Source organism: Haliaeetus albicilla, chromosome 26 (genome assembly GCF_947461875.1).
Source record: "Haliaeetus albicilla chromosome 26, bHalAlb1.1, whole genome shotgun sequence".
Classification (NCBI taxonomy): domain Eukaryota; kingdom Metazoa; phylum Chordata; class Aves; order Accipitriformes; family Accipitridae; genus Haliaeetus; species Haliaeetus albicilla.
In genome coordinates, this window is record NC_091508.1 from 424850 (window position 1) to 449402 (window position 24553).

Genomic DNA, 24553 nt, shown 5'->3' on the forward strand with positions numbered 1-24553 from the left:
TGAGGAGTAGCACCTTGGGGCAAAGAGCTTTCTTATCACTGAGTAATGCACTTGCAAAATGGATCTTGCCTTCCTCTGTGAGCATCTGGTCCACTAGCAGGAAAAGAGCAAGCTAGAGCTACGTGCAGCAGCAGATTTGCTCTTTAGCTCAAGTAAAACAGGTTTGTGCTCTGATCCTGAAGGTATCAGGTTCAAACCTTGCTACCAGAGAAAGGTTTGCAAAACTATATTAAAATAAGGTTAAAACCTGCAGCATAAATCTAGGAAAAATGGATTATATAACCTGTCTATGAACATTTGTCTTTGCTTATGTATTGTGTGTGGATCTATGACTCTACAGCTTCCTCTGGCTATGCACTGTGATGGTCCTGGTAAATAAAATGCACCTCTGGAGCTGTGTGGAGTGTGTGTGTTCAGGAGCTTTGTAAGTACCTCTCTGCATAGATGCAGGTTTGCATCTGCCTAATTGCTGTTGGTTGATTCATTCCTGAAGCAGTACAGGGAGGCTGATCATGTTTGTAGCTTTTTTTTGCGGACCTCGGAGCCTATTCCAGTGCAGCTGCAGTAGCCTTATGCATAGTCAGGGATCAGCATCTAAAACTCCATAGAAACAGGCAGCCAGATTGCTGCTGGTGTTAATTGAGTGTGTGAGCAGGCTGAGGACAGTGACCAGGAACTGAGCTGAGGTGCAGATACCTCTCTGGTAAGTCCACATTTCTGAAGTTACTTTGTTAATTTTTTGCTTTTTTTCGTAATATGGAGCCTCTTTTCCTTAACAAACATTGTGCTTCAGCAGTTTCTGTCTTTGCCATTGAAACATTTTCTTCTGCTTTGAGTATTTTCCCTATGTTTCACTGAAACCAAGCATGTGCTTTTAGCTAGTTCAAATCAGGGCATAGCCTGACTCTGATCTTCTCCATTGTTTTGCGGGATGACTCTGAGAAGCTGGTATTTTTGTGTTTGCAGGTGTTTGCTGCTTGACATCTTTGCTTTGTTGAAGTCATACCAGTGCGATGTGCACAGCCTGCTGCACATACCATGTATTCACTAACAGTCATATAGTCTCACGTGTGTATTCATTGTTCAGAGGTAAAAACAGAACTATAACTGGATCTCATGTCTGATACAATTTTTCATTTAACTATAGTTTCAACTATCCTTGCTTTTCTTACCTGTTTCTTCTTCTTACTGTTCACGTTTCTAGGTACAATCGCATATTCTTCCTTAGGACCCCAGGTTTCCATCTCATGTTGGTTAGGCAGCTTTTTCTAGCTCTAATATTTGTTATTTCTTTTTCAAATATAATAATATGTATTTTTCCTTCCTATCTGTACATTGTAAAATCAAGAAGCTTGTCTGTAACAGCCCTTATTGTTTCAATCCAGTGGACTCGCTAACATAACAGTGACTTATGCTGGCAGTTGTTTGGAAGAGATGTGATTTGTCCCTCTGCCACGCATTGTCTTTAATTATACTTGTACTTCGCAAAATGGCATCCTAGAGGGACAGAGAAGGGATATTTGGAGTGACTGTACATTAACTATACATTTTCCATGTCTATAGAAAAAAGAAAGTTATCCTGCAGGGTGTCTTGTACATAGTGAAACTGCAGATGCTAATTAAGGCCGCCTTTATATTTAGTTCAGTTTGTTATGGTGTAGCAGGTTAGTGTTTGACAATATCACAGGAAACTGTGCAGCGAAGACTAAGGGCAGGATGCCAGAAGCTCAGTTCATACAAGCCCTTTCAAAACCATCATTAAGACATACAGTCCTAGAGTATTGGATTCCATGGAATAATAATTGCCCAGAAATTGTAGCACACCAGTGTCTCTGGTAATGTAAGTATTACTCTGATTTTTTATGCATGTTTGTAACTGCTGCAAAGAAATGCATGTGCTCTTGTAACAACACAGTGTTAGGTGAGTACAGCGAGCACCTCCTTAAATGCATTCTTTCCATACGCAGTACTTCATCTCTTGGATGTCTGTGAGCATTTGCTCAGAGTTATATGAGCTCAGTTCTGAATCTGGTCTCTGGTCGAAATGTTCATGCTAAAAGGACTCAGGGCTGCACAGTATGGAGTGATATGAGTCATTGGAGAAGGAAAGAAGGAATCTCAGAATCCATTTAAGAAATCTGTAGGATCAGGCAGCCGAGTCTGCATGCGTGACTGCTGTGTAGTACATTTTAGGGGTTAAAGATCTCTGTCTTTGTTACAAGCTAATGGAAGCAGCAGCAACAGCTCATGACAGGAGCAGAGCCATTCATGGAGGAAGTTCCCTGATCATTCAGCGAAGCTTGAACAAAGAAATGCTCTTTTCATAACTGCTGCATTTCAGCACAGGGTCTCTGTACTGAGCAGCCGGTCCCATGTAGGTGGGTGGCTGGGAGATCCTTCCCGACTGCTCTGCATCCCGCACAGAGCCTTCTTCAAACAAGCCTGTGCTCTTTTTGCCATGCAGATCAGACTCGTCTATTGTCTGCCAGTTATTATCAGCACAAGTCGAGAGAGAGAAAAAGAGGGCATGACGTGGGCTTACGTGGTCATACTGGGTCTAGATGGCTTTAATTGGCAACTTCACCTCCTGAGGACACAGATCTGTGTATGAGCCAGTCTTTGCCGCGTCAGGAGCCAGGGGAGTTCTGCATGAATCCTGCATTTCTTCTTTTGGGTTTCCTGTGGGGCAGGTCCAGGCAATAAAGCTCTTCCATCATGCTTTCATGTAGTCAAGGAGCCCCCTTGCACCAGGCGGGGGGGGGCGGGGGGAGGCGGGGTGTGTGTCCCTGGACAAGGGGGCACTCAGCTGAAGGAAAGCCTCCGGAAAGATTTCTGGGCCACCTTGTCCCACACTTGGGGCCTTCTGCCATCCCCTGGCTGAGCTCTGCTTTTTTGCGTTCTCAGGCTGTGTCTTCTCGTGAGATCCCACATCACAGGGCTGGGGGGCTGCCTGGCACCCTTGCTGGGATGAGGCACTAGCTGCAGGGTTCACCCTTCAGGCTGCAGGCTGGGATGGGAAGAGACCCTGATTCTGCTCCTGGTCAAGCTTTATCCTGAGATCTTTTCAGGGCAGTCTGATTTTAGGGGTTTTTTTTTTGAACCAAAATGGAATCAAAGAGAGAGCCACAGGGAAGCATTTCCCCAAAACCAAATCTCACTGTAGAAAGTGAAGGGCAGAGAGACAGCAGCTCTGGTGCAGTGAACCTAGACACTGAAACACTGCTGACCCTGGCACCTCTGATGTCTCAGGACAGTCATGGCTTTGACCAAGTTTTTGAAGGGAAATTTTAAGGTCCAGGGTCTTTGGTCACTCAAGGGAGACAGAGTGACAGTGAAAAGCTTTTATTTTTTTGTTTGCATTGCATCTTAGACACAGTTGTATTTCTACATCCCAGAAGTGTCTGTATTATGGTGTTTTGCTCTCTGCCCAGCTCTGTTCTGCTTCAGCAGGTCTGGATAGAGGCTTCCACCCCCATTGTTGAACAGCCTCAGCAAGGCTTCCCTGGCAAATCTTCAGTGCTCGGCTCAGGTCCTGTATCTACGGGGTCACATCATGGGAGGAAGATGATGCTCAGTGTCAGTTATTTAACCTCAGCCCAGGGACACTCTGTGTGTTCAGCACTGCTGAGTTGTTTACAGATGTTGTTACAGCATATTGTGATAAAATGTCATGGATTAGCACACAGCTATGTACTATAATTACATGCAGTGTGGCTTATAAATAGTTCATTAGATTGTCATCAGTTAGGCATAAAGCAATGACAACTCTTACTATCTCATTTATAATACTCTAGAGAACAGCTGATTAAGAAACAAAGCGACCTAAATCACTGGGGAATGTTTCCTTTGGTTTGGAACAATTTTTTTTTTCTTTTTTTTGTCACTTTTGATAACAGAAATGCTGCATTGCTGACATCTCAAAGTTCCTCTTCTGGTTCCACAGGCCAGCAAAAGTTTGAGTAACAATGTGCCTTTAATGCAGTGTGGAGGGAAGTCTGAATCGGCAGGTGGGTCAATAACAACTGAATACCAACATATTTGGTCTTCAGAAGCCTTTGATCAGTCTCCCCCGGTCCAGCTGTTCTGCTGGGGCACGGCCATTTTAATGAGTATTAGTTATTTTCTCTGGGTGTTGATACGGGCCTCTCAGCGTTGTGTATGAAGCCCATAGTCACTAGCGGGCAAGGTGGGTTTCGTCTCCAGTTCCCCACTGGGGAGCCCAGGCCAAGGACGGGTTAGGGACTGTCCATTGGCAGAGCCAAATTCCGAGCAGGAGGCTGGGTTGGCACTGCCGAGGATGTCTGCGCGCTCACGTTTGCCTGCTGCTGCGCCAGCCACCTGCCCGGCGTGAACTCCGCTGCTGTGTCGGACCTGCAATGTGAACGACTCTTGCTTGGGGTCACCGAGTGCTTCTGCGTGGTGTCCCCAGCAGCGTGCTGATGCTGCGCCTGCCTCTGCATGTCGTGCAGGGGAGCGGGTGTCACCGGCGAGGAGAGAGCTTCATCAGCGCCCCAGCCCTGCAACCACCCGCAGTGTTGGAGACCTCCTCTGCCATGGACGTTCATCTCTGGGCATCCTCTTGCAGCCAGGTCAGGCTTGGCTTCCTTCCCACACAGGGGGACGGAAAGAGGAGGGAGCGGGGCTCCACCAGCTGTGCCGAGACCCTTTTGCAAAGAGCTGTTCCAGATGTTGCAGTGACTTGTGCTGCACAGCAAGTGTGACTGCTGTGCCTGTTGCTTTTCTAAAAGTCCCACAGCCAAGGTGATAGGTGGCCTGTTAACCCTGTCTGCAGTACTGACCTTGGTGTTTTAATACATTTTGGCCAGATCTTCCCACCCAGACAGATTTAAGATTTCTTTTCTGTTTCTAATCCATTTCAGCCATGATCCAATCTGGGTTTTTAAAGACATTCAGCTTATGTGGGCTTTCACTGAGCTACCCATCACCTCCGATCTGAAGGAAGGTGACTAAGGGAAAGGAACGGGCTGTCTTTTTCTAAGCTCAAAAGTCTCATTTTCTTTCCTCTGTAGAAGATGGCCCTGGATGCAAAAAGTCCTGTGGCTGGAAAGAATTTTTTTTTTGGCCTGTCTCCTTCAATATGTAAATCAGGAAAAGCATGTAGGCACAGGAGTGTCTGACTTGCTGTGGTCAGTAATCAAAAGTCTCTAAGTGGAAGGTGATGCAGCCGTTTCAGTGGGGCTGTTCGCAGCCCTGCACCCTGCAAGTTCAGTGCATGCGAGGTGCGGACTGTTCTGTCTGTTAACGTGGTCTGAACTGCAGCTGATTGAGGACTACTTAAGACTTTTTCAACCTGCTTGACACTGTAGTTGCCACATCTAAATGAACAAAGAACTGACTGTATCTTACCACGGCAATTCGGCAATTCTTATGGCAATCCCTCTGTCACTCGTGTTTGGTATTACTGCTTAGCAGAGATTTCGCTGAGCTCTTGTTAAGGTTGCATGGTATTTCATAGTTGTGTTTTGGCTGTCCAGAACCAGACATGGTGGAGGCTTCTCCTGCATGTAGCAGGCATGCAGATGTCTTTTGCTTGTCAGCTATTCATGATCTTTTGCTTTTTTTTTCTTTGGCAACTACATCTTTCTCCATTCTATTTCAGTGAGCAAAGTACAAGCCCCAGGCTACCGAGGTCTCCTCTTATGTTGCACTCCTTTGTTTGGTGTATTACGCATTTTCATATGTAGGCATTTTTTTTTCCTTTTTTATTATACATACGTACACGTGTGTAAAGTACCTCATTGTTGATTCTGCACTTGAAAATCACCCTTGGTGTTTCCCGCTGAACTACTCTGTTCAGATTTTCTTCTGCTTTTTTAAACTCAGCCTGGGCGACCGGCGCACCTCCGTCTCCTGTATTCGAGCGCATTTACTGTCTGTTCCCTGGGTGATAAAAGTACCAAACCATAAACTCAAAAATGCCAGGTAGTAAAGGGTATGACAGCCTCTATTTTCCCTGCCTTTTCTCTCTGTTCAATGCACTTGTGTAATCAGCTCTCTTAGACCACCAGGTGTGAAGGTCCCTCCCGAGGGTCTGGGCACCAGGGTGCAGCAAGGACAAGGACAGCACAGGCATTGCCCTCCTCGAGGGAGCGAGCAGCTCACAGCCCTCCAACCTGTGCGCCTGTTTCCTCCAAGCCAAGACACAGCAGGAGCTTCCGCTGTAGCCTGGATATGTAAGCAAAACCAAAACCAACTCTCTATTCTTCTTGCAGGCAGTGCACAATGCAGGTAACTGCTCAGGGGCTGTCCCAGGACAATGAGCTGCCACGGTCTCCATCACAGCATGGGGAAAACGAGTCCTGTTTCCCGGCTGTGCCCACACCCGGGCTGCTCCTTGCGGTTGTGGCTGGAGTTGCTGGAATAGTACTTTATTCCATGTGCAAATTTATTGTTTAAATGTTTTCTCCTTAATTATAATTTGAACTGGGATCTATAAAATTTGGGAATTTGCAAGTACTGTCACTAACAAGCTGATAGCTGGTTTCGAGGACAACAAATTGCACAACTGTTAAAGGAACAAAACTTGCATGAAGTTGTCCATGTCTCATGTTCTACTTATTCTCCCAGCTATAGAACTGCATGTCCTAAAGACTTATAGTAAATGGTGAAAAAAGCTCTGGCATTGCTTAGTGAAAGAAGTTTTGTCTGGACAGGGGTGATGAGGTTGCTGTTTGCACTTGGACCATAGATCATAGTGGCTTGAAACACCGGATCCCTGCAAGGTCTCCTTATGAAGCAGGTTATCTTCATACTTAACGTGCAATAATGAGACGGTTTGAAATTTATAATCTTATATAATTACTCTTAAAATAGCTTCTGATTCATCCTTCCCTTTGAAGCTTATAGTTTGCATTCCAATAAGCTCTTGCATGGCAGGAACCCTGTGGTAGCAGCAAATTAATTTTTAAGAAGTTTTTTTCTATCATCTAACTGAAACTTTGGCATAGCCAGTTTGAGCATTCATGTCTCTATCTTCCTATAGTCTGTTACATAGCTGGGTGTGCACAGGAGATGAGGAGGCTCTGTCTGGGTTCCTGCAGAGCCTGTGCTGGCAGGAGGAAGCTGGTGGGAGCTGATAGTGTGAAACTCAGTGTCCAAGGACTGAGGAAGCACGTTGAACAGGATAAATCTCCTTTTAGCTTCATGCAGGAGGAAAGTTGAGTTTGCAGAGCTTCCAAGGGGACATTTCAGAGACTCTGTGAATGTCTCCTCTCAGAACATCTGCAGTGTTCATCTCATGAAGATTTCTACCTCTCTCCTGGTTTGAGAGGGGAGTTTATCATTGAGCTACATATGATGGACTGAGTGTGAAAGTGCTCTTAGTGTAAAACAATCTGTGAAAACTCCTCCTGCTTTCACATTGTTTTCCATTCACTTTATTGCGTTGTCTTCTGTGGAATTACTTGTGGCTGACATAGAGTAACAAAACAAGATTTGGGCATGCTCCGCAGCAAAAAGCAGCTGGAACTGCTGCTTGCCTTCACCTAGGGAAACTCTGTAAAGCATACCAGGGTCGAAGGAGCGTGCATGGTGCAGGAGTCTCTCTGGATCTCTGCGGATATTTCGTACCATTGTGCTGTGCTGGACAGCTGAGAGGAATAATCAGTGAATTTTTACTTACATTGTGAATAGACAAGAACACCCTGATTTGTTTGCCTCTAGATGGTTTGTGGTACCAAATATTTCTGTGACTTCATTTTCCTCTCCTACATACTCTAAGGATGCAGCACTGTCCTCAGCCAGGTGACGCTCCCTGTCCTCCTGCAAGGGAACCTGACAAGCAGCCAAGCTCCTGTTGGTCTGAGCAGGGTGTCAGGAGATGCAGGCAGAGCCATAAGTGGCAGCTGACACTTGCTCCTGTTGCTTGGATCGCTCCCTGGATAGGAGCAGTTTGGAGGGTCTAAGAAAATGGACTCGTAACCTGTGGACCTGCAGGTGATTGATAGATATCCCCAGTGCTCTCCGGGTCTTGCTGCCTGACTTGCTGCTACATGGGGGCTGCTCTGCAACCCTTATCACCACCCACAGCATGAGATAACGTCTGAGGGACGATGGAAGCTCTGCTCAATCCATAATTGTTTTCTGACCTGGTCCTTCAGCATCTGCTGAGAACTCGATGAAATATTTTCCCCTCACTAATGACCCACACCTCTGTGATCTTGTTTGAGCAGCAGTCCCTGCTGCAGTGCTTCACAACACATCCAGCTCCTGTGCTGCTAGGCTGCTTGTGAAAAGCAAATTGACTGCAGTTAGACTTTGAAGTGACAGCTGCTAATGACTTGTCTAGCTTAAGAATATTTCAGGACATGTTCCTATAGTTCATAGCTGCCTAGAGAACACAACCAGTAAATCAAGAAGTGTTGCTGAAGTTTCAAATGACAACCAAATGGCAGCGAGTAGGCCTGAAGACGTGACAATGAAGACATCAGCAGAGGACTGGCACACTGGACATCATCCCAGCAAACAGAGGCAATTAGTGAGCAGGCTTGCAATGCTTCCCTCTTGCAGTCATGTTCTCTGCAGACCCCAGTGCCCACTTAGCTGTGGGCTCTGTTAAGTAGAGCTGCTTGCTGGTACAAGAACCGAAGCTGTGTTGGGTGACAGGGACAATCCAATCTTTACTGTTTGCTTTGTTACCATTCCCACGGCCGTGGCATGCTTGGGGAGGGGATAAGGAGCTGGCAGGAATTACGCGCTGCTGCACTGCAGCTCACCTCTCACCCAGCACACATTTCATGATTTATAAGACAGCCAGTTTCCTTTTAAAAAATTCCTGTGCTCTGTTTGCTGCTGCACTCCATGGTGCCTTGCAGGATTTGTTCAGAGCTGTATTCCTGAAGGGGTAGTTCCCTTGCTCTGCTGTGGTTCATGTTTTGGTTTTGGCTGTGGTGCTGCTGGATGCTGTGCTGCTGCCTTGGTTTAACATTTGGTTTCTGTTCCATCCTGTCCCTGCTCATTCCTCTGTAAAGCTTCAAAGCTGAACGGCATTGCTAAATAAACATGACTATAGCTAGGATTTGATGGCAACCTCTTCCTTTTCCCCCACTGTTGTCCTGTGCTCCCCTCTGCCCCTGCCTCAGGCGTCCAAGATTCACTACAGTTTCTCATGCCTGATTTCCATCCCTCAGCTAATCAGACTTACATTGCTGATGTTTCTCAACTGAGAGGAAATCAGTTCAGCAGTTGGTGGGTGCCTCACATGGTCTTTTTTAGCCCTAGAGCTGCCTGTCTTCTCCTCCAGCAGTAACTCTTGTAGTAATCCATCATTTGAATGCGTGATCTCTACAAAGCCCTACAGAAATAGAACAATATATTCTCACAAGCACTGTTGCAATAGAAAAATGTAGCAAAAATGGACAGAGAAGCCTGGAAATATCTCCTGATGTGGTATGAGCATTGGTGGATATATTACACTGGAAAACCAGTTGCCAGTACAAGCGAGGTTAAGGTACATCACCATCACACCCTACCTCTGGGCTCTGCCATCTCCTGTAACTCCTCTTCCAGGAGCATTTGCTGTGGCAAGATGTTACATGCTCCAAGCCACAGCTCAGAATAGCTGGGGGCTGCTTTTTCAGCTGAAAGAAACCTAGTGGGGAACAAACCAGCCAGAGCTCTCCCTGATACTAAGATTTTCCACTGGCCACCAGAAAGCTTACCAGTAAGAACCTCTCACAGGGAAGATGTCCATTTGATCTCGGCAGGATCAGGTCAGTGGCTTTGTCTGGGTCTGTGCATGGTGACAGAGCTGTGGGACCAATTGTGCCATGGTGGCAGTGCTGCCAGTGCCCAACCTCAGCAGAAAGTCAGGTCACAGTGCCCTTGCTGCTTCAGTGAGGGGGCTGTGCTGAGGGAGCTCCAGGACCTGCAGAAATGCATCTGTCCTCTTGCAGGTGCCGAGGGGCCCTGGGAAGGGGACCGCTGAGTCAGTGGCACAGGTCCTGGTGGCCACTGCAGCTGAGCTCCTCCAGCATGAGCCTGGCCCCATGCAGGGCTTCAGCCTGTAGCATTTAATTTTTTCAGCCCCCTTGAACTTCCACTAGTGGTATTCAAACTTTGTTTAAATCCAACAGGTAGCTGGAATGACTAATAGATGCTGGAGTGCTGAGCGAGCCATCAAACGTATTTTGTTTTCTCTGTGGGGAGTGGGTGGAAGGAAAGCTAAATTACATCTTCAAGATATTAAATATAACTCTTCACATTAAACTCAGAGTTATCCATGAATCTCTTTAATGATAATGCAAGCTACTTCACAGTAATAAAAGTCAATGTTGCCATAATTAGACCAGTATTGTCTTGCAGTTAATAGACTGTTGTAATCATGGCTTTGTCATATTATTAATCGTTTTCTGTTTGGACTTTGCTAATTATCCCCCTTGGTAACTCAGTTTGGGTATTATGAAGTCATCAGGGACATAAAGCTGAAAGGTAGTTCTGCCTTCTTCTCTTAATTAGTTCCCATCCAAGATGAAACAAAATGGATGGTTGTACTGATGAGCTGCTTTCCAAGTGCATGGGTACTGGGGCAAGAGAGAGGCTGGACGAACCAAGAAATGACCCTCCTTTCCTAAATTTGCTTTTAGCTTTACAGTTTTAAATTGCTCCACTGTTTCTTTGTCCTGCCTTGGCCCGTGTCATCTTTTATTTGAAAGGCAGTAGAAAGTAGCGACCTTCTCAGAAGTTTTATAGTTTTGAGGCATTCTATGAGCTTTGTTGTAAGATTCAATAGCAAGGTTTTTAGATGTTACAAAAAATAGTAAAAACACAAACCAAGAAGTCAAGTCAAAAGAGAAATGAGATTGTTTTCTGGTAAAGTTGATAGGTTTCAGACCGTCTCCTGTGTGCACTTGGCATCCCCATTGCTCACTGCCGGCTTCAGGTCTTTTCTGCAGTGAGATCATTCTGTCAAAGAGCATTTCACTGCTTGAGTCCTCTGCCAAATATTCACCATCATGGAACTTGTTTGTATGTAAATGCTTGAATATGATCTGGTCTCTCAGTCTGTGTCCCTTGCCACTGCCTTGGGGTGTCCCTGCATGTCCCTGTTGTCGTGCTGGTCTTGCCACTGCTCCTGATGGCTCTGGGAGCACGGTGCTACCCTGCTGTCCTTTACCATGGGAGAGGGACAGTCGTGGGCTGCACAGCTCCTGAGCATCACCCAGCCAGCTTCTCACTGCCCTCATCCTTGTTTTCTTCGCAGATACGTAACTGCTCCTTCTGCAAGAAAACCAAAGTGCAGTGTTGTTTTTGTAACAAGTTGGTCTAAGCTGTTTATACTGTCTGTGAAGAATTTGATTCATTATTTTTCCCTTAAGCCAGGCTGCAGGGGTGGGACATCAGCATCTCTGTTGACTCAATTTTGATGTTTCACAGTACCACCTACTGCATAAGTGGTGATAAATGATCATTTATCATTAGCCTCTCAGGTATGGCTTGCTTTCTCCTGTTCACTGAAGAAAAGTAGAGCAAAGACCGTGATCCATGGGCCTTCCCATGGATGTGCTCGTGTCTGTCCTGGCGGCAAGTGGCTTTCTGGTTTAGAAAGCTCTGTTTCTCTCTCCATCAGCTGCTCTCATGGGGAATCTGTGGCACAACTTATCTAAAGCTCATTCCTGGCTGAGAGGAGCCTTTCCCCGCTTCTCCTGGTGTGGAAATGCTTTTGGTGAATGTCTCTGCTTTGCAGTGAAGGACCAGGACTGCTGGTGCTGGCTGACTTCTGGGACATTGCTGTGGCATGTCATAGTGCATTGTGTCTCTAGGGATTGGGACAAAGTCTCAGTTCTCCAAGGAGTTCAGGTGCACATGAAAACATAGCGGGGGGGTCACAAATTCACTATTGCTCTTTTGCTTTACAATACCATGCTAAACCTCTGCCTCAAAAAGACCTTTATAAGTGAGGCAGACCATCCCTAAAGGAGCTGTCTCTGTTCCACCAGGTGAATAACAGCTTCGTGACTTATCCTAAGCATATCAGCTCATGCAGGTAAATGTTCATGTCCATATCCATGTCTTTCCTGCTGCTTGTTCTCCCCTCCCTCCTTGTTAGTCATGCGAGAGCTTCATCATTGCTGCTCTATAGCCAAAAGCAGTTTCCAGCTGAGGGTTCCTCTGGGAAGCAGCTCTTGCTCCCCCAGGGGAGTGAGACTGGAAAATAGCTGTGTTAATTTGTATTTTTCACCTCCTCCTTTTAAGCTTTATCTTTTCAATTACAAGTTGTAATAAAATCCATTTTCCAACATGGCAATTTCTCCCGTGTCTCTCAAGGGAGCTGGGCTAGGGTGAGGTACCAGCCCTGAGTTAGATTAAGACCAGGGTGAGGAATGGCTGAAGCCGCTCTGCACTTCTAGGGCCCTACTTACTTGATAACAAAGTGACAAATAACTCACTGTTATTTTTTAGAGGAGAATAGAATAGAAGCATAGTTCTTTTATTTTTCCTCAGATGGGATGTTTCTCAGAGCGACAACATGCCTCTGTCCCTTGTCAAGGATGGCGATGCTGCGAGCGGTTGGGGGGCTCCAGCGAGCTGGCTGCAGCATGGGAAACATTCGGTAAAGCAGAAGCTGAACTATTCCTGTGCTGGTCTGCGTTAGACAGAGCCCTTCCTTACTGCTGGATGCAGACACATCCTTCTTTACCCTCCACTCAGGAAGCCTTGGCTCCAAACGTTGCACAGGGTGGGATAATATAAACAAATGAGCTAATCTTTCCCCTGGGCTGAGGTGTCCTTTTGGTCTGTTCTGTCTTTGGAGAAGTCTTTGGGGGAACAGGCCTTACCTCCATCCATGCCAGGAATATCCAAGCAACCTCTGGCCCTGGGGCATTTTCTGTTAGATGAGGAATTACCTTGTTTTTACAGTTTTGTGTAAGTTAAAGGACATTTAAAGCATAACATTTTGAATACTAGGTATTTTTTTAAAAGTAACTGGTATTTTCAAATTCATAAGAGAAAGCTCATTAAATCAATTAAGGTCAACTCTGTCCAACTGATATTTAAGTTTAATAAGTCACGAAAAAGTCTTAGGGAATTCAATGTCATCTTCAGACAAACCAATATTCTTCCCAGGCAGATGCTTTAAAAATGTCTGTAAAATCCTGATCCCTTCTATTTGTGTTTTATGTGAGCTGTCAGAGGAAAGAGTAGGAGGTCATGCATAAAAGTATCTGTGAATCCTGTCAAATACATTATGAATGCCAGCTCAGCAAGAAGCGAGATGAACTAAGATCTTTCTCAAGCTGGCAACAGGTTTTCAGAAGGGATAACTGATTATTTCTGATGTTTTTCCATTAATGACTCTAGTGTGCAAGCAGAGTCATGCATGCTGTATAACTTCTTTGAATGGACAGAATTATCTTAACTGAAACTTTTCTGTCATGTAACGAATCCCAGCAGTGATAGATTCTGCACCGCAACTATTTCCTTTGTAACAACATAGACATATTTGCAAGAAGTCCAGGTTCTTAAGTTTTCTTATGAAACTATTTGACACTGAGTTTCCTGGGCACAATTCCAAGACATAAAGTATAGGAAAGTGTAACCTCTGAGCTCTCTGCTTTGGTGAGAATACATTTAGCCAAATCTCTAAGGAAGCTCCACCGCTTACTTGTACAATCCTATTTATTATTGAATAAGACGGGACCTATTTATTCACCCCAGTAGTGATCTGTATTTCCACCTTGGAGCTACAGCAGAAAATAAATGGTGCAGTCTGACCTGTACGGGGAGCTGGTGAGGGAGAGGAAAAGTTGCAAAAACTTCTGGATGGCATTTATTCTTTCCATCTGCACCTGCTGGCAGGTTCCAGCCCTTCATTTTGAGTCAAAGAAGCTGTGGGCAGTCAGGAATTTTTGCCTCAAGCTGTTAGTGGATTTGCTAAGCTACGTAATTTTGTGGAAAACCAGTGCATCTCCTCTGGGATATCAGAAACAACAGATGGTTTCCCAGGTGTTCAGCAGAACTGCCTTGTTCCAGTGTAGATGTCGCATTTTGTGTCTGATGCTTCCTTGAGATTTCACTTATAAGAACTGATGCAAAAATCCTAAATATATAGTAGCTGTTGTATTCTCGGATAGCATGTTAGCAAAGTTTGATGATATAAATGGGTTCCTGAACACTTTGCTGTTATATAGTTCATCAATGGTTGTTGGGTTTTTTGTTTTGTTTTGTTTTTAAAATAATTTTTAAATTCAGCTATTTTGTCAAGATAAAATTTAGTCTTTCCTCATATTTCATAGATTCTCTCAGCCTTAAACATTAAATGTCTTATTACAGCTGTACAAAACTAAACTATGTGAGTAAAGGAACCAGAAGGCCTTATGGCTTCTATTTAAGGTAAAGCATATGTCAGGGATCACGTTTATAGTAGCTATGATGAAGCACAGATGTGAGTTTCCCAGTTTATGTCCTAAGAGCTGAACTGCCTGGTAAGGACAGTGTTTGTGGGAGATGATTGTTTTAAATGCAGTTTTTGAGTGAGTCTAGAATTTCTTAGAGCTCATGGAGGTGAGAAGGTGTTTGCCTTAAGTACATTTACACATGATTCAGAGAGGTGCTGTCAGCTCACATGGACAAAACCGAAATACTCATGTCTGCAGCCGTGAACCTTGGCCTTAACCAGCTGGGACAAAGGACCGCTCTGTGCCGCTCTGCCCCGGGAGGCTGTGCAGACCCAGCAGAGGAGGACCAGACCCAGGTCCCTTCCTTGGGGTGCTGCCACCGACGGCCGTGTCCCGCTGCGTGGTGCGAGCTGTGGGCCGCTGCGGCAGGGCCGCCATCCCACGCCTCCCACCCGGCACGGGCTCCGCTCCAGGGGAGCAGGGGGCTCAGCCCCGGTTTGGGAACCGGCCCCGTGCTGCAGGAGAAGAGCAGCCGTGTCCTGCTGAGCCTCTTCCACACATGACATGATTGCTTTCTAGCAGCTACACCCACTCCTGCCTCCTGTCAGTTAATTTTACGAGAGGCTTGTTATACTTGCTCAGAGTCATTTTAGTTGTGACTACTTACACAATTCAGAAATACACAGGGCACTGGCCCTGTTCCACAGGTCTCAGGCAGCGAATTAAGTAGCTGCTGTCTGTTTCATGTGGCGCCGCAAAACATTTATGGTCCAAGCATACACAATGATAGAGGCAAGTAAGAGGCAATGGTTATTCTGTACAAACTTTTGGAGGGTTTGATTTTTTTTTTGCTTGTCTTTCTGTCCTGTCTTGCACTTAGGTAATTTAAGGAGTATGGCTTTACTGGTCACTACAATAACACAGCAGGCAATCAAGTAATTTTCTGTGAACTCACAGCAATCTGTGACTGACTGAATCGTCCATAGTCCTGTCACTGCAGACTTAACTCCAGAGCAAAACCTGTTTTCATCTTCAGGGACCGGTATTCTTTGTGATTTTGAACTCTTGGAATTTTGGCTTGGGTGGGAATCTGGGAATTAAGACACTGTAAGAAAAGAACTAAAAATAGCCAATGTTTTCACTTTTTGAGGTGCTGTGAATAATTTCACAGCCTAGATCATCTATCTACCTATCTTCCTTTTTTCCTGATTCTTCAGCTGTAGATATGGAAGCTCTTTCCTCTCCAGAAAAAAATTAAATGCTGAAATACATAGCATATGAGGTAGAAGTGACTCAGAGAGTCAGAGAACATATACAGCTTCTGTGCTATTCAGAATAAGGAAGAATGTGTAGTACTTGCTGTACAGCCTCCTTCTATGTTTGGTTTCACTGCATCAGCAGCTTGTAATTTATTTTTTTTTTAATTGTATTGGTATTTACTTTTCATTCCCGGTGGGCACATCTGGACAAGATGTGAGCATTGATAGTACAACAACAATCTACTATCAGGATCATGGTAGATAGATAGATTTTTTAAATATAGTGTCTGAACACCTGTGGTATGAAGCAAAAAGGCTGTTTCTGCCAGTACAGCACTGAAGCTTGTTTCTATCATGCAGTTCTGCAAATCTTCTCACTTTCAGACTCAGCAGTTTGCCAATACCACAAAACAAACCAAGGATGATATTTTATGGCCAGTCTAAGCATTGTGGTATAAAACGTCATAGCTCTGGCCATCTGGAGACACCCATTTCTCCCCAGATGTGTCTGGGGCAGGAAGCGGTCCCAAATCTCTCAGGGGATGCTCACTTGGGTTTGACTCTTGCTTGCAGAAGCTGCTAAGAGCTCTCCATTAGTCATGATATAAGTCAGTTTGGACCATTTCTTCCCTTTACTTACAGCTTTCTCACCACCCTTCTTTTCTTTCCCTTTCTTTTCTCCTTTCCCATTCCTCCCCTCTCCCTGTCGCTGTTGTCTTCTCTCCCTCTGTAGAGCTCTCCGTCAGCCTCCTTGCAGTGATAGTTATTGTGTGTGGACTGGCCCTGGTGGCAGTTTTTCTGTTTCTCTTTTGGAAGCTGTGCTGGGTTCCCTGGAGGAACAAGGCCATTTCTTCTAACCTGGCCGTCTTGCAGAGCGAGGCAGGCTGCAATAAGGAGAACATGGCAGACAAGCTCAAGGACACGGGTGCCATAAGTTTCCTGGAGGCAGCGGTGAAGATCAGCCACACATCACCAGACATCCCTGCAGAGGTCCAGATGTCCATGAAAGACCACATAATGCGACGCACGCGGATCCAGAGGCAAACAACGGAGCCTGCGTCTTCCACCAGGTGAGCGGGAGGCAGTGCTCTGCAGGGATGCTGCGCCTTGGGGCGGCTGGCAGAGCGGGAGAAGTGTTTAATGGAGCCTGAGGTTCAGATACCTTCAGGGAGGCTAAAGAAAGCACTCCCACTTACATGCTGGATTACTTTCCAAAGATTGGTCATTAACCAGTTAATGTGTTAAGACTGGCTTACCGTAGGCCCCTTTAAAAAAATCAAGGATTCAAGCCCTATTACTGTGACTTGACCTCATTGTGTCAAGCCGTCAGTATGCTTTGGCCACTTTAATTTTGCTCCAACATGAGAGGCAGGCTGAAGTATCAATGATGGTATGCTGTCAGACAGAATTAGACCCTTTTGCTCTCTCTTGTTGTTGTGGCTCCTAGCAGAAACAATTAGATAAGCAGAATTGACATATCGCTCACTGCTCAAGCTTAGAACCAGCTGTGCTCAGTGCTTGTGCTCAGTGCGTGTCTCTGTCTCAGCTAGGGACAGAGATGTCAACATCATACTCAGTAAATCAGGATAAGGCTGTATGAACCTTGGGACATCTTCTCGGCAAGAATACTGAGAAATACGGTACTCTTACTGGACACAAAAGGCTGTGAAACTGGGACAGGAAAAGGTGATCGCAGGGTCCTGGCTGTGCCCCAGCAGTTCTGCTTGCTTTGTTGGCCATGCCCGTGATGTGTACAAGAGTGCAACTGCGAAAACAGACATTGCTCAGAAAATTGGCTGCAGTATTGCAGAATTAATAAGGCACCGATCAGAGCCTTCTGTCTGAAGAAGCTGGAGTTAAAATCAACATGGTGTCACCTGCAACTGTGCCACATACTCTTTTATTTAACTGCACTGCTTTTTGGATTGCCTCTCTGTCATGCACACACTCATTCTGCTTTTATTACACCTTTCCAATGGAGGAGAAAACAAAAGCTCAGCCTATCTGAATTAGGAGAAAGTGGGACTTGGTTGTATGTGGGAAGGTTTCAAACCCACTTTCTCAAGCGAAAGAGCCCAGCATGAACCACAGGCAGGCAGCCAGACCTGGGGACGCTGGGGAACAATCTCAGCTGTTTGGGGTCTCTGACTCACAGTCCAGCCTAGCCCAGGCCAAAATGCCTTTGAGGAACCTGCCAAGGAGAAGTGAGGTGTCTAAGCACCATGTATCATCAAAAGCTAATGCTCTGGCTGTACAAGTGCTTCGTATGGTTAAATAACTCCATATACTGCTCTTGTAAACACCAGATAATCTGAAATGATGCCATGAGTCCACAGAAAGCTTTTATGCTTTGCTTGGGTAAAGCTTTGCTTACATACAGTTTCCCTTGTGCTGAAGGGGAGCTCAAGGCAAGAGACAGCTTCCAGATGAGGCTGTGCATTCTTCCCTGTCAAGAATTATCTATTGGTTTCTGATGAGAGTCTGTTGGAGAAGTTTGGAAGCAGCAATACCCAGAATAAAACCTACCTTCCTGAGCTGGTTGTGGTTCTCTCATTTTAAAAGGTTTTTTTTGCCTGAGGGAAACTTAGTGTCAGTATCTTGGAAGTGTAAGGACTGAGGGTGGGAATAGGTCTCCAAACTGGGTTGTCTATGGCTTGGTTAAGGAGTTGTTGCGTCTCATATACTTAGCTGTGGGCTGTTACTTGTGTAACAGGTGAAAAAATGCAGCTTGCTGCAAGTACTCTGAAAGTTAGGAAATTTGCTGGATCGGTTCCTTTGGCCACTGGAGGTGTTCCCTTCAGTGTTCATTTCCATAACATATGCGGTTTCTGTGCAGAGGTCAGGAGCACCTATTGCACTCGTTCTTCTGCTCTCCTTGCTTTTGTAGCTTTAGTAGTCCAGGGGAGAAAAAGGAGAGAAACCTCCTTGTGAAACCATGCAGCTGTCATGTCTTCCTCCTGCAGGCACATCTCCTTCAAAAGGCACCTTCCTCGGCAAATGCACGTATCCAGTGTGGACTACGGCATGGATCCACCAGCTGTGGCTGAGCAGCCAACCAGCATCGGTCGCATTAAGCCTGAACTCTATAAGCAAAAATCTGTTGACTCTGAGGACCCCAAGAAAGAGGCAGCAAAAACCTGTGGGAAAATTAACTTCGCTCTCAAGTACGACTATGAGAATGAGACACTGACTGTCCGAATTCTCAGGGCTTTTGACTTGCCAGCCAAAGACTTCTGCGGCAGCTCAGATCCCTATGTGAAGATCTACCTCCTGCCTGACAGAAAGCGCAAGTTCCAGACACGAGTCCACAGGAAGACTCTGAATCCCACCTTTGATGAGTCCTTCCACTTCCCTGTGCCCCATGAGGAGCTGGCAAGCAGGAAGCTCCACCTGAGTGTCTTTGACTTTGACAGGTTCTCCAGACATGACATGATAGGAGAAGTTATCTTAGAGAACCTGTTTGAGGCCTCAGACCTTTCCCGGGAGACTTCCATCTGGAAGGACATTCAGTACGCAACAACGGTGAGTATCTGCTTTGGAGGGTCTTCCCTGCCCAGGGAGCGTTTGCAGTGCGGTGATGCAGTGTGCCAGTGGTACCTGTGTGTGTGGCAGACAGGTACCAAGTGTGTGGTGAGCAGCTCCAGGGCAGGATGGGTTGGGAATCTCCAAAGGGCTGGACTGCCTAAAGGGGTAAGTCCTGCACAGCTGTCAGCTGATGGGTTTATTGCCTCCCTGCAGATGGTACTGTTAGCCCTGGGGACCTACAGCCATCGCACGCAGGGGTGGTGAGGGCTGTTGTACTCAGAAGCCTGTTGGCTTTACCAGAATCCCAGTTTACTGGAATTTTATCCCCTTACTTAGTGACTTGCTGTTATCTCACCCACAGCGAGTCTCACTGATAACAGGTTTGCTAAAAAACAACTGAGGGGTTCAGTATGTTCCTTGTCTGGCCTCCCATTGACAAGTGAAGGGCCTCAGGTTCTGGTTGTCTGCCACGTGCACATGATAACAGTAAGAAATATCTCTGGAGGGCCACTACCAACCCACCGGAGGTACTGGGCTTTACTGTACTGAGAGCGTTGTCCGATGTATTGCTGGCAACTCTTCCAGAGCTTGATGTGGGTCTTTTAGTAGTTCTGTTGAATTCCCTTTGAAAGTGAAGCCAAGCATCAGAGAATGAAATGTCCCAGCCACTTTCAGTGTTGCAAGTAGCTGGCAAGAGAAGCCACCTTCTCACATTGATCGCTGAGTGCAGAAGCAATGACATTAACCTCTACATAATAGCTGTCTGCTCCTCCACTGTCCTCCCAGGATGACCTGGCTGGTTCTGAGGGCAAACAAAAGATTGAACTGCTTTACATTTGGACACCAAGTCAGTCATCATCTTTGTCATTTTATGTTGTTATTTCTGAAACTGGAATATGAGATGTCCTCACCCCTGTGGCTGAAAGCATGGGCCCTGTCAAATTTTTCCTAGTGATTGGCATAACCCCGTGACTTGCAAAAATCTGTCCTGCAACTTCCTTCGTAGCTCATCTCATACCTTTGCTCTCCTGCTTTCTGTGTTGGGGAATGAACTGTCCAAATAATAGAAATGTTTATTGCATTGTGGTCAGCAGTATCAAAAGACGTTTGCTTTTTAACTCTCTGCAGCTTTTTTCTCAGTACCATGTTCCTCACTAGTTGTACCACTTGGTCACTACTATTAGTGCTTGTTCTTTCATTGTAGTGTCTTCATAGTGTCTTTCTAAAAGAGCTGTGAGGTCTGACATGCATGTGCAGCACTGCTGTTGCTGCTGTTGTGCCGCATCTGGGACCTGGTGCGGCAGGGCCCGGGCACTGTGGGGAATATGGTGTGCGAGCAGCGTGTTAGCCCTGGTGGGTAGCTCTCAGGCTAGCAGCTGCCCTGGCAGGGCACCGAGAGCAGCCATCATGCTTCTGTGGCAGTACAGCTTTTGCCATGCCTGTCTAGGGACACTGAGATCTATGTGATGCCTTCCAGGTACCCCAGGGCATTGCTGGGAGCAGTGTTGCCTTTTGAGCATCTTGCCTGCAAGCGGGGTGGGAGGAAGGCACAGGATCAACCACAAGGAAAGTCAATAGTATTAGTTAGCAGGGTGTTTACAGCTCTTGGCTTTCACTCCACAAATAGCCATGTCTGTTATGATTAATGGGTGGTTATGAAAAGACCAATGCTGGCGAAGAGGCAAGAAGGCATCAGGCACATCCATTCGCCTGGCAAAAGGTTGCTAGGAGAGGAACAAGGTGCATCACACGTGCAGATGCCTCTTGGAGGCATCTACCCGTTTGCATCTGCTCTGCCTCTGAGACTCAGCTTTCTCTCAGTCCTGCCAGGCTGGCTGTGATGTGCCATGGTATTGAGTCCTGGGGTGAATGAGTCCTGGGGTGAATTCACTTGTGTGGTGGCAGGGAGTTTCCCTTTCCCTGCCTTATGATCAGCATATAAAGAGTGTGGTAAGCCTGAAGAATCTGGGGGGAAAAGACCTGTGGGCAGGAGTGAAACTGGGAAGGGTTAACACTTGGTCTGTCTAGAGGAAAAGCACAAAACCCACGAAGCTGCAGGAGAAAGTTACGGAGTTTTTAACCTGTGTATGTTCTGTGTTTTGCTGGGATGGTTCTGCAAGAAATAGTGTATGTTTTCCTAGCTAAGTAAACTAATTTAATGGGGAAAAAAATCCCACAAAAACAGGTGGAGAGACACCAACAGAAGCGTTGTTGAGGGAAAAGCCTCCAAAGAAGGTGTGAGAAGAGCAGAGCCAGCATCATGCCCAGGATGCATTGTGTAGCAGTCTTGCAGAGCTGCCACAGAAACATCGAGTGCCACATTTGGCTCTGTCCCCTCATTCTCTCTATGCCATTCTTTGGTAATGGGTCAATATTGGTACATCTTAGCCAGTTGTAACACACCCAAGGACATTTCTGTTTAATCAAAAACGAGAAGGGTAAATACAGTTTTCATAATACCCAAGGAAAGCTCTGACTAATAATACATTAGATCAATCATGTGAGTAAGAAGATAGGAACGTACTTAAGCAATGATATAAGCTATTCAAATAGCTAGCACTCAACTATTCAATTAATGATTGTACAGCTCGTGAATCAGTGAAACATTTTTGGTTTCCAGTCTGCAAAGGTTATTGATTCAGAGCTTCCATTATTTCCTAAGAGGTACTGATATGAATTTTGGAAATTTCCCAATGTCTATAATCTGCAAGAAAATAATGTACCCACAGGACATGTTTTACTCTCCTGTATTTATCGTTGCAAAGAAAAATCTCTTGACCTAATACAATGAGGTCAGAGAACAATTTATGTTAGTTTTATACCCTGAACAGGTCCTCTCAGTGCAAGAAGAATAGAAGGTGAGATGATGCCCAGAGGGAGCTCTCACCATCTCATATAGGGCTGCTTTTTTCTGACATCTGTGTCCAAGGTTTCCTGCCCTTGTCCCTCCCAAACCAGCACAGACCAAAGAACAAATGAAAGAACAGACCCAGCCCAGTGTGGTGTCTGGATGCCAATTGCTGTTGCACTGTGCAGTGGACACAGTGTCCAGTGCAGCCAGCACACAGTGAGATTCAAGTGCTCATTTCTTTGGGAATAGAGCAACCATTTCAAATCATAACTTCAGAATATTTATTTTAAATTCTTTTCTATTGACAGTAAAGTCTATAGCTAAGACTGGTAGATGCGGTGTCTGTTTGGAGCTGGAGACACTTAAGTGAAAAGGTATAATCCCAGTCCTCAAGCTTAGTTCTGATGCAGTGGCAGTGTTTGCAGCAGGTTCCAGACACTTGTTGCGAAGTGCCTCCTCAGTGCACAGTTATTTTTTCAGGCTCTTTGTTATGTAAAGTATTTAACCTTAAAAGAGGAACCGTATCTCTAAAAGTAACAAGAAGTGTCATGTTTTAAAAAGCAAATTGTAATTTCCAGCACACGATTTTTGAGTGGTCATTTTAAGACACTGTAAATGAATGGGGCTCCATAAAATACTGAGCTCCTTGTCCTCTGAAAATTGGCCACATTGGAGTCAGGCAGCAAGAACTGCAGCTCAGCTCAGCTCTCAGGGTGCGGGTGACACCAGAGGTAAAACTCCCAAACGTTTTGGAGTGCTCAGTGGTTTTGTTCATTGCTGCTCTATCTCCAAGACAACAGCCTGACTCCAGCGCACCCATTATATTCAAGGTCCCGTAGCTGAAATACAGTCAAAAGTTAGAAGCTGCAGGGGCTCTAAAAGCTCTTTCATGTGTGATGAAAATGATCCTGGTACCTTAATAAGGTACCATTAGTAATATCTTATGAAGCAAGAAATATAGCTCCCAGTAGACATGTCAAGAGGTACTAAAGGTAGAGGAATAATAACTTAGTAAATGTTTCCACATACTTCATTACTGGTCACTGACTATGCGGCTGTGACTCGAGACCATTTTGTCACATTGGAAGGAAAGCTGTTTAGGATGCCATTGGTTCATTAAGGTGAGCAAGAGATCAGAGTGGGAACTTTGAGTGAGTGAGAGTATTAAACTTTTATTTACCAACAAATAGCACCTTCTGAGACAACATTTGTTTGGATACTTACAGGTCTAGCCATACATTGTTCTGTCCAGAAAACATTTGGCTGCCACTGTTTCTTTTGTACGCTCTATGCTTGAGAAGATTTTCAATTTATTTGCTAGTCAAGTGAAGTCTTGTCAAGAATCAACACTTTTATATAATGTTCATTAGTATTCTGCACGTCTAAGTGGAATAAATATCTAATCTTTGCCTTACCAGAGAACGAAAAGGAAATCATTTGGCAAAAATCTGATCCATCAACAAGATCTATTCTCCTAACACTTAGCAAAGCTTTAAGTGCCTAATGCATTTACTTGTCTTTCTAGTTCCATCACTCTACTACTAACAGCTACAATTTCTATTCAGCAGATCATTATATCCCATTGTAATGAATCAAACACTCTGTTTCCAAAAATAATCGGGTTGTTTGCTCTACAGATGTGGGATCTGTATGTACAAAATAAGATTTATTTTTTTTTAAATCCATTTTTGGAAGGTGTTTGGAAATCTTTCTGCTGACTTCAGATGATAATGCTTTCTAGTTTAAATAATACTTTGGGTTTGTGGGGTTTTTTTTTTCCTGAATTCCCATGAGCAAGGCAATGATGGAATGGGCTTTTAGGAGGTTTAGTAGATAAGGCTGCATGTACAAAAGGTGTTAAGAGTGATGTGTAAAAGTTATTTTATGGGGCACTAAAAGAGTAAATTGTATTGGCCTCTGTGTAATCCAGAAATGACAAAATGTTTCTGAGTGCCATCTGCTGGTTAATTCACTATTTATATACATACATGTACATGCCTCATACTGCGTTTGTTAGCTCTTTGAAGGCATCTCAAAGGGGTTGGTGGTCCAAATGATAGTAAGCATGTCACAATCTAAAAGCTTAATTGCCACTAAATGGGGGCCTTCATGGTTCTCTTCTGTTTTAAAGCTATGACCCCCTGGTCGTAACTAACTACCTAGTAATTCACGCTCAACTTCAGAGAAAATCACTGTGTAACTCAGAGAGATCTGCATTCTCTGCCGAAACATTAGGCACCAACGAAGTCCACAAACCTCTATTACTGAACCGAAGGCACTGGGTGTACTAGAAAGTCACTCATTGACTTTGTTGCAGTGTACAACCAGAGAACATGGCACCGCTGCATGTTAAGGTCTCACCTTTCTGTGATCTTGCTCTGTGTTTGTATTACATCCCTCCATTTGAGGAAATAGATGTTAGTGTCACACACTTGGCACTAGAAGATATATACTGTACATTCAAGCAAAACTTGATACTAATATGATAACTAATATGATTTCCTTAATGGCCTTCATGTGGTGTTAGATATCACTTCACTTCTGCATAAGCAATGAAGCAG

General features: G+C 45.1%; 1 protein-coding gene across 4 annotated transcripts in view; it reads left to right on the forward strand.

Moving 5' to 3' along the window:
- SYT6 (synaptotagmin 6) overlaps positions 1-24553 on the forward strand; it is a 39907-nt gene that overhangs the window by 5354 nt on the left and 10000 nt on the right. For all 4 annotated transcript variants that reach the window (XM_069770522.1, XM_069770520.1, XM_069770519.1 and 1 more), the window contains 2 exons: positions 16350-16686; positions 18580-19138. In XM_069770522.1, coding sequence (XP_069626623.1) covers positions 16350-16686; positions 18580-19138 — 896 coding nt within the window. The remainder of the gene's footprint in view (positions 1-16349; positions 16687-18579; positions 19139-24553) is intronic.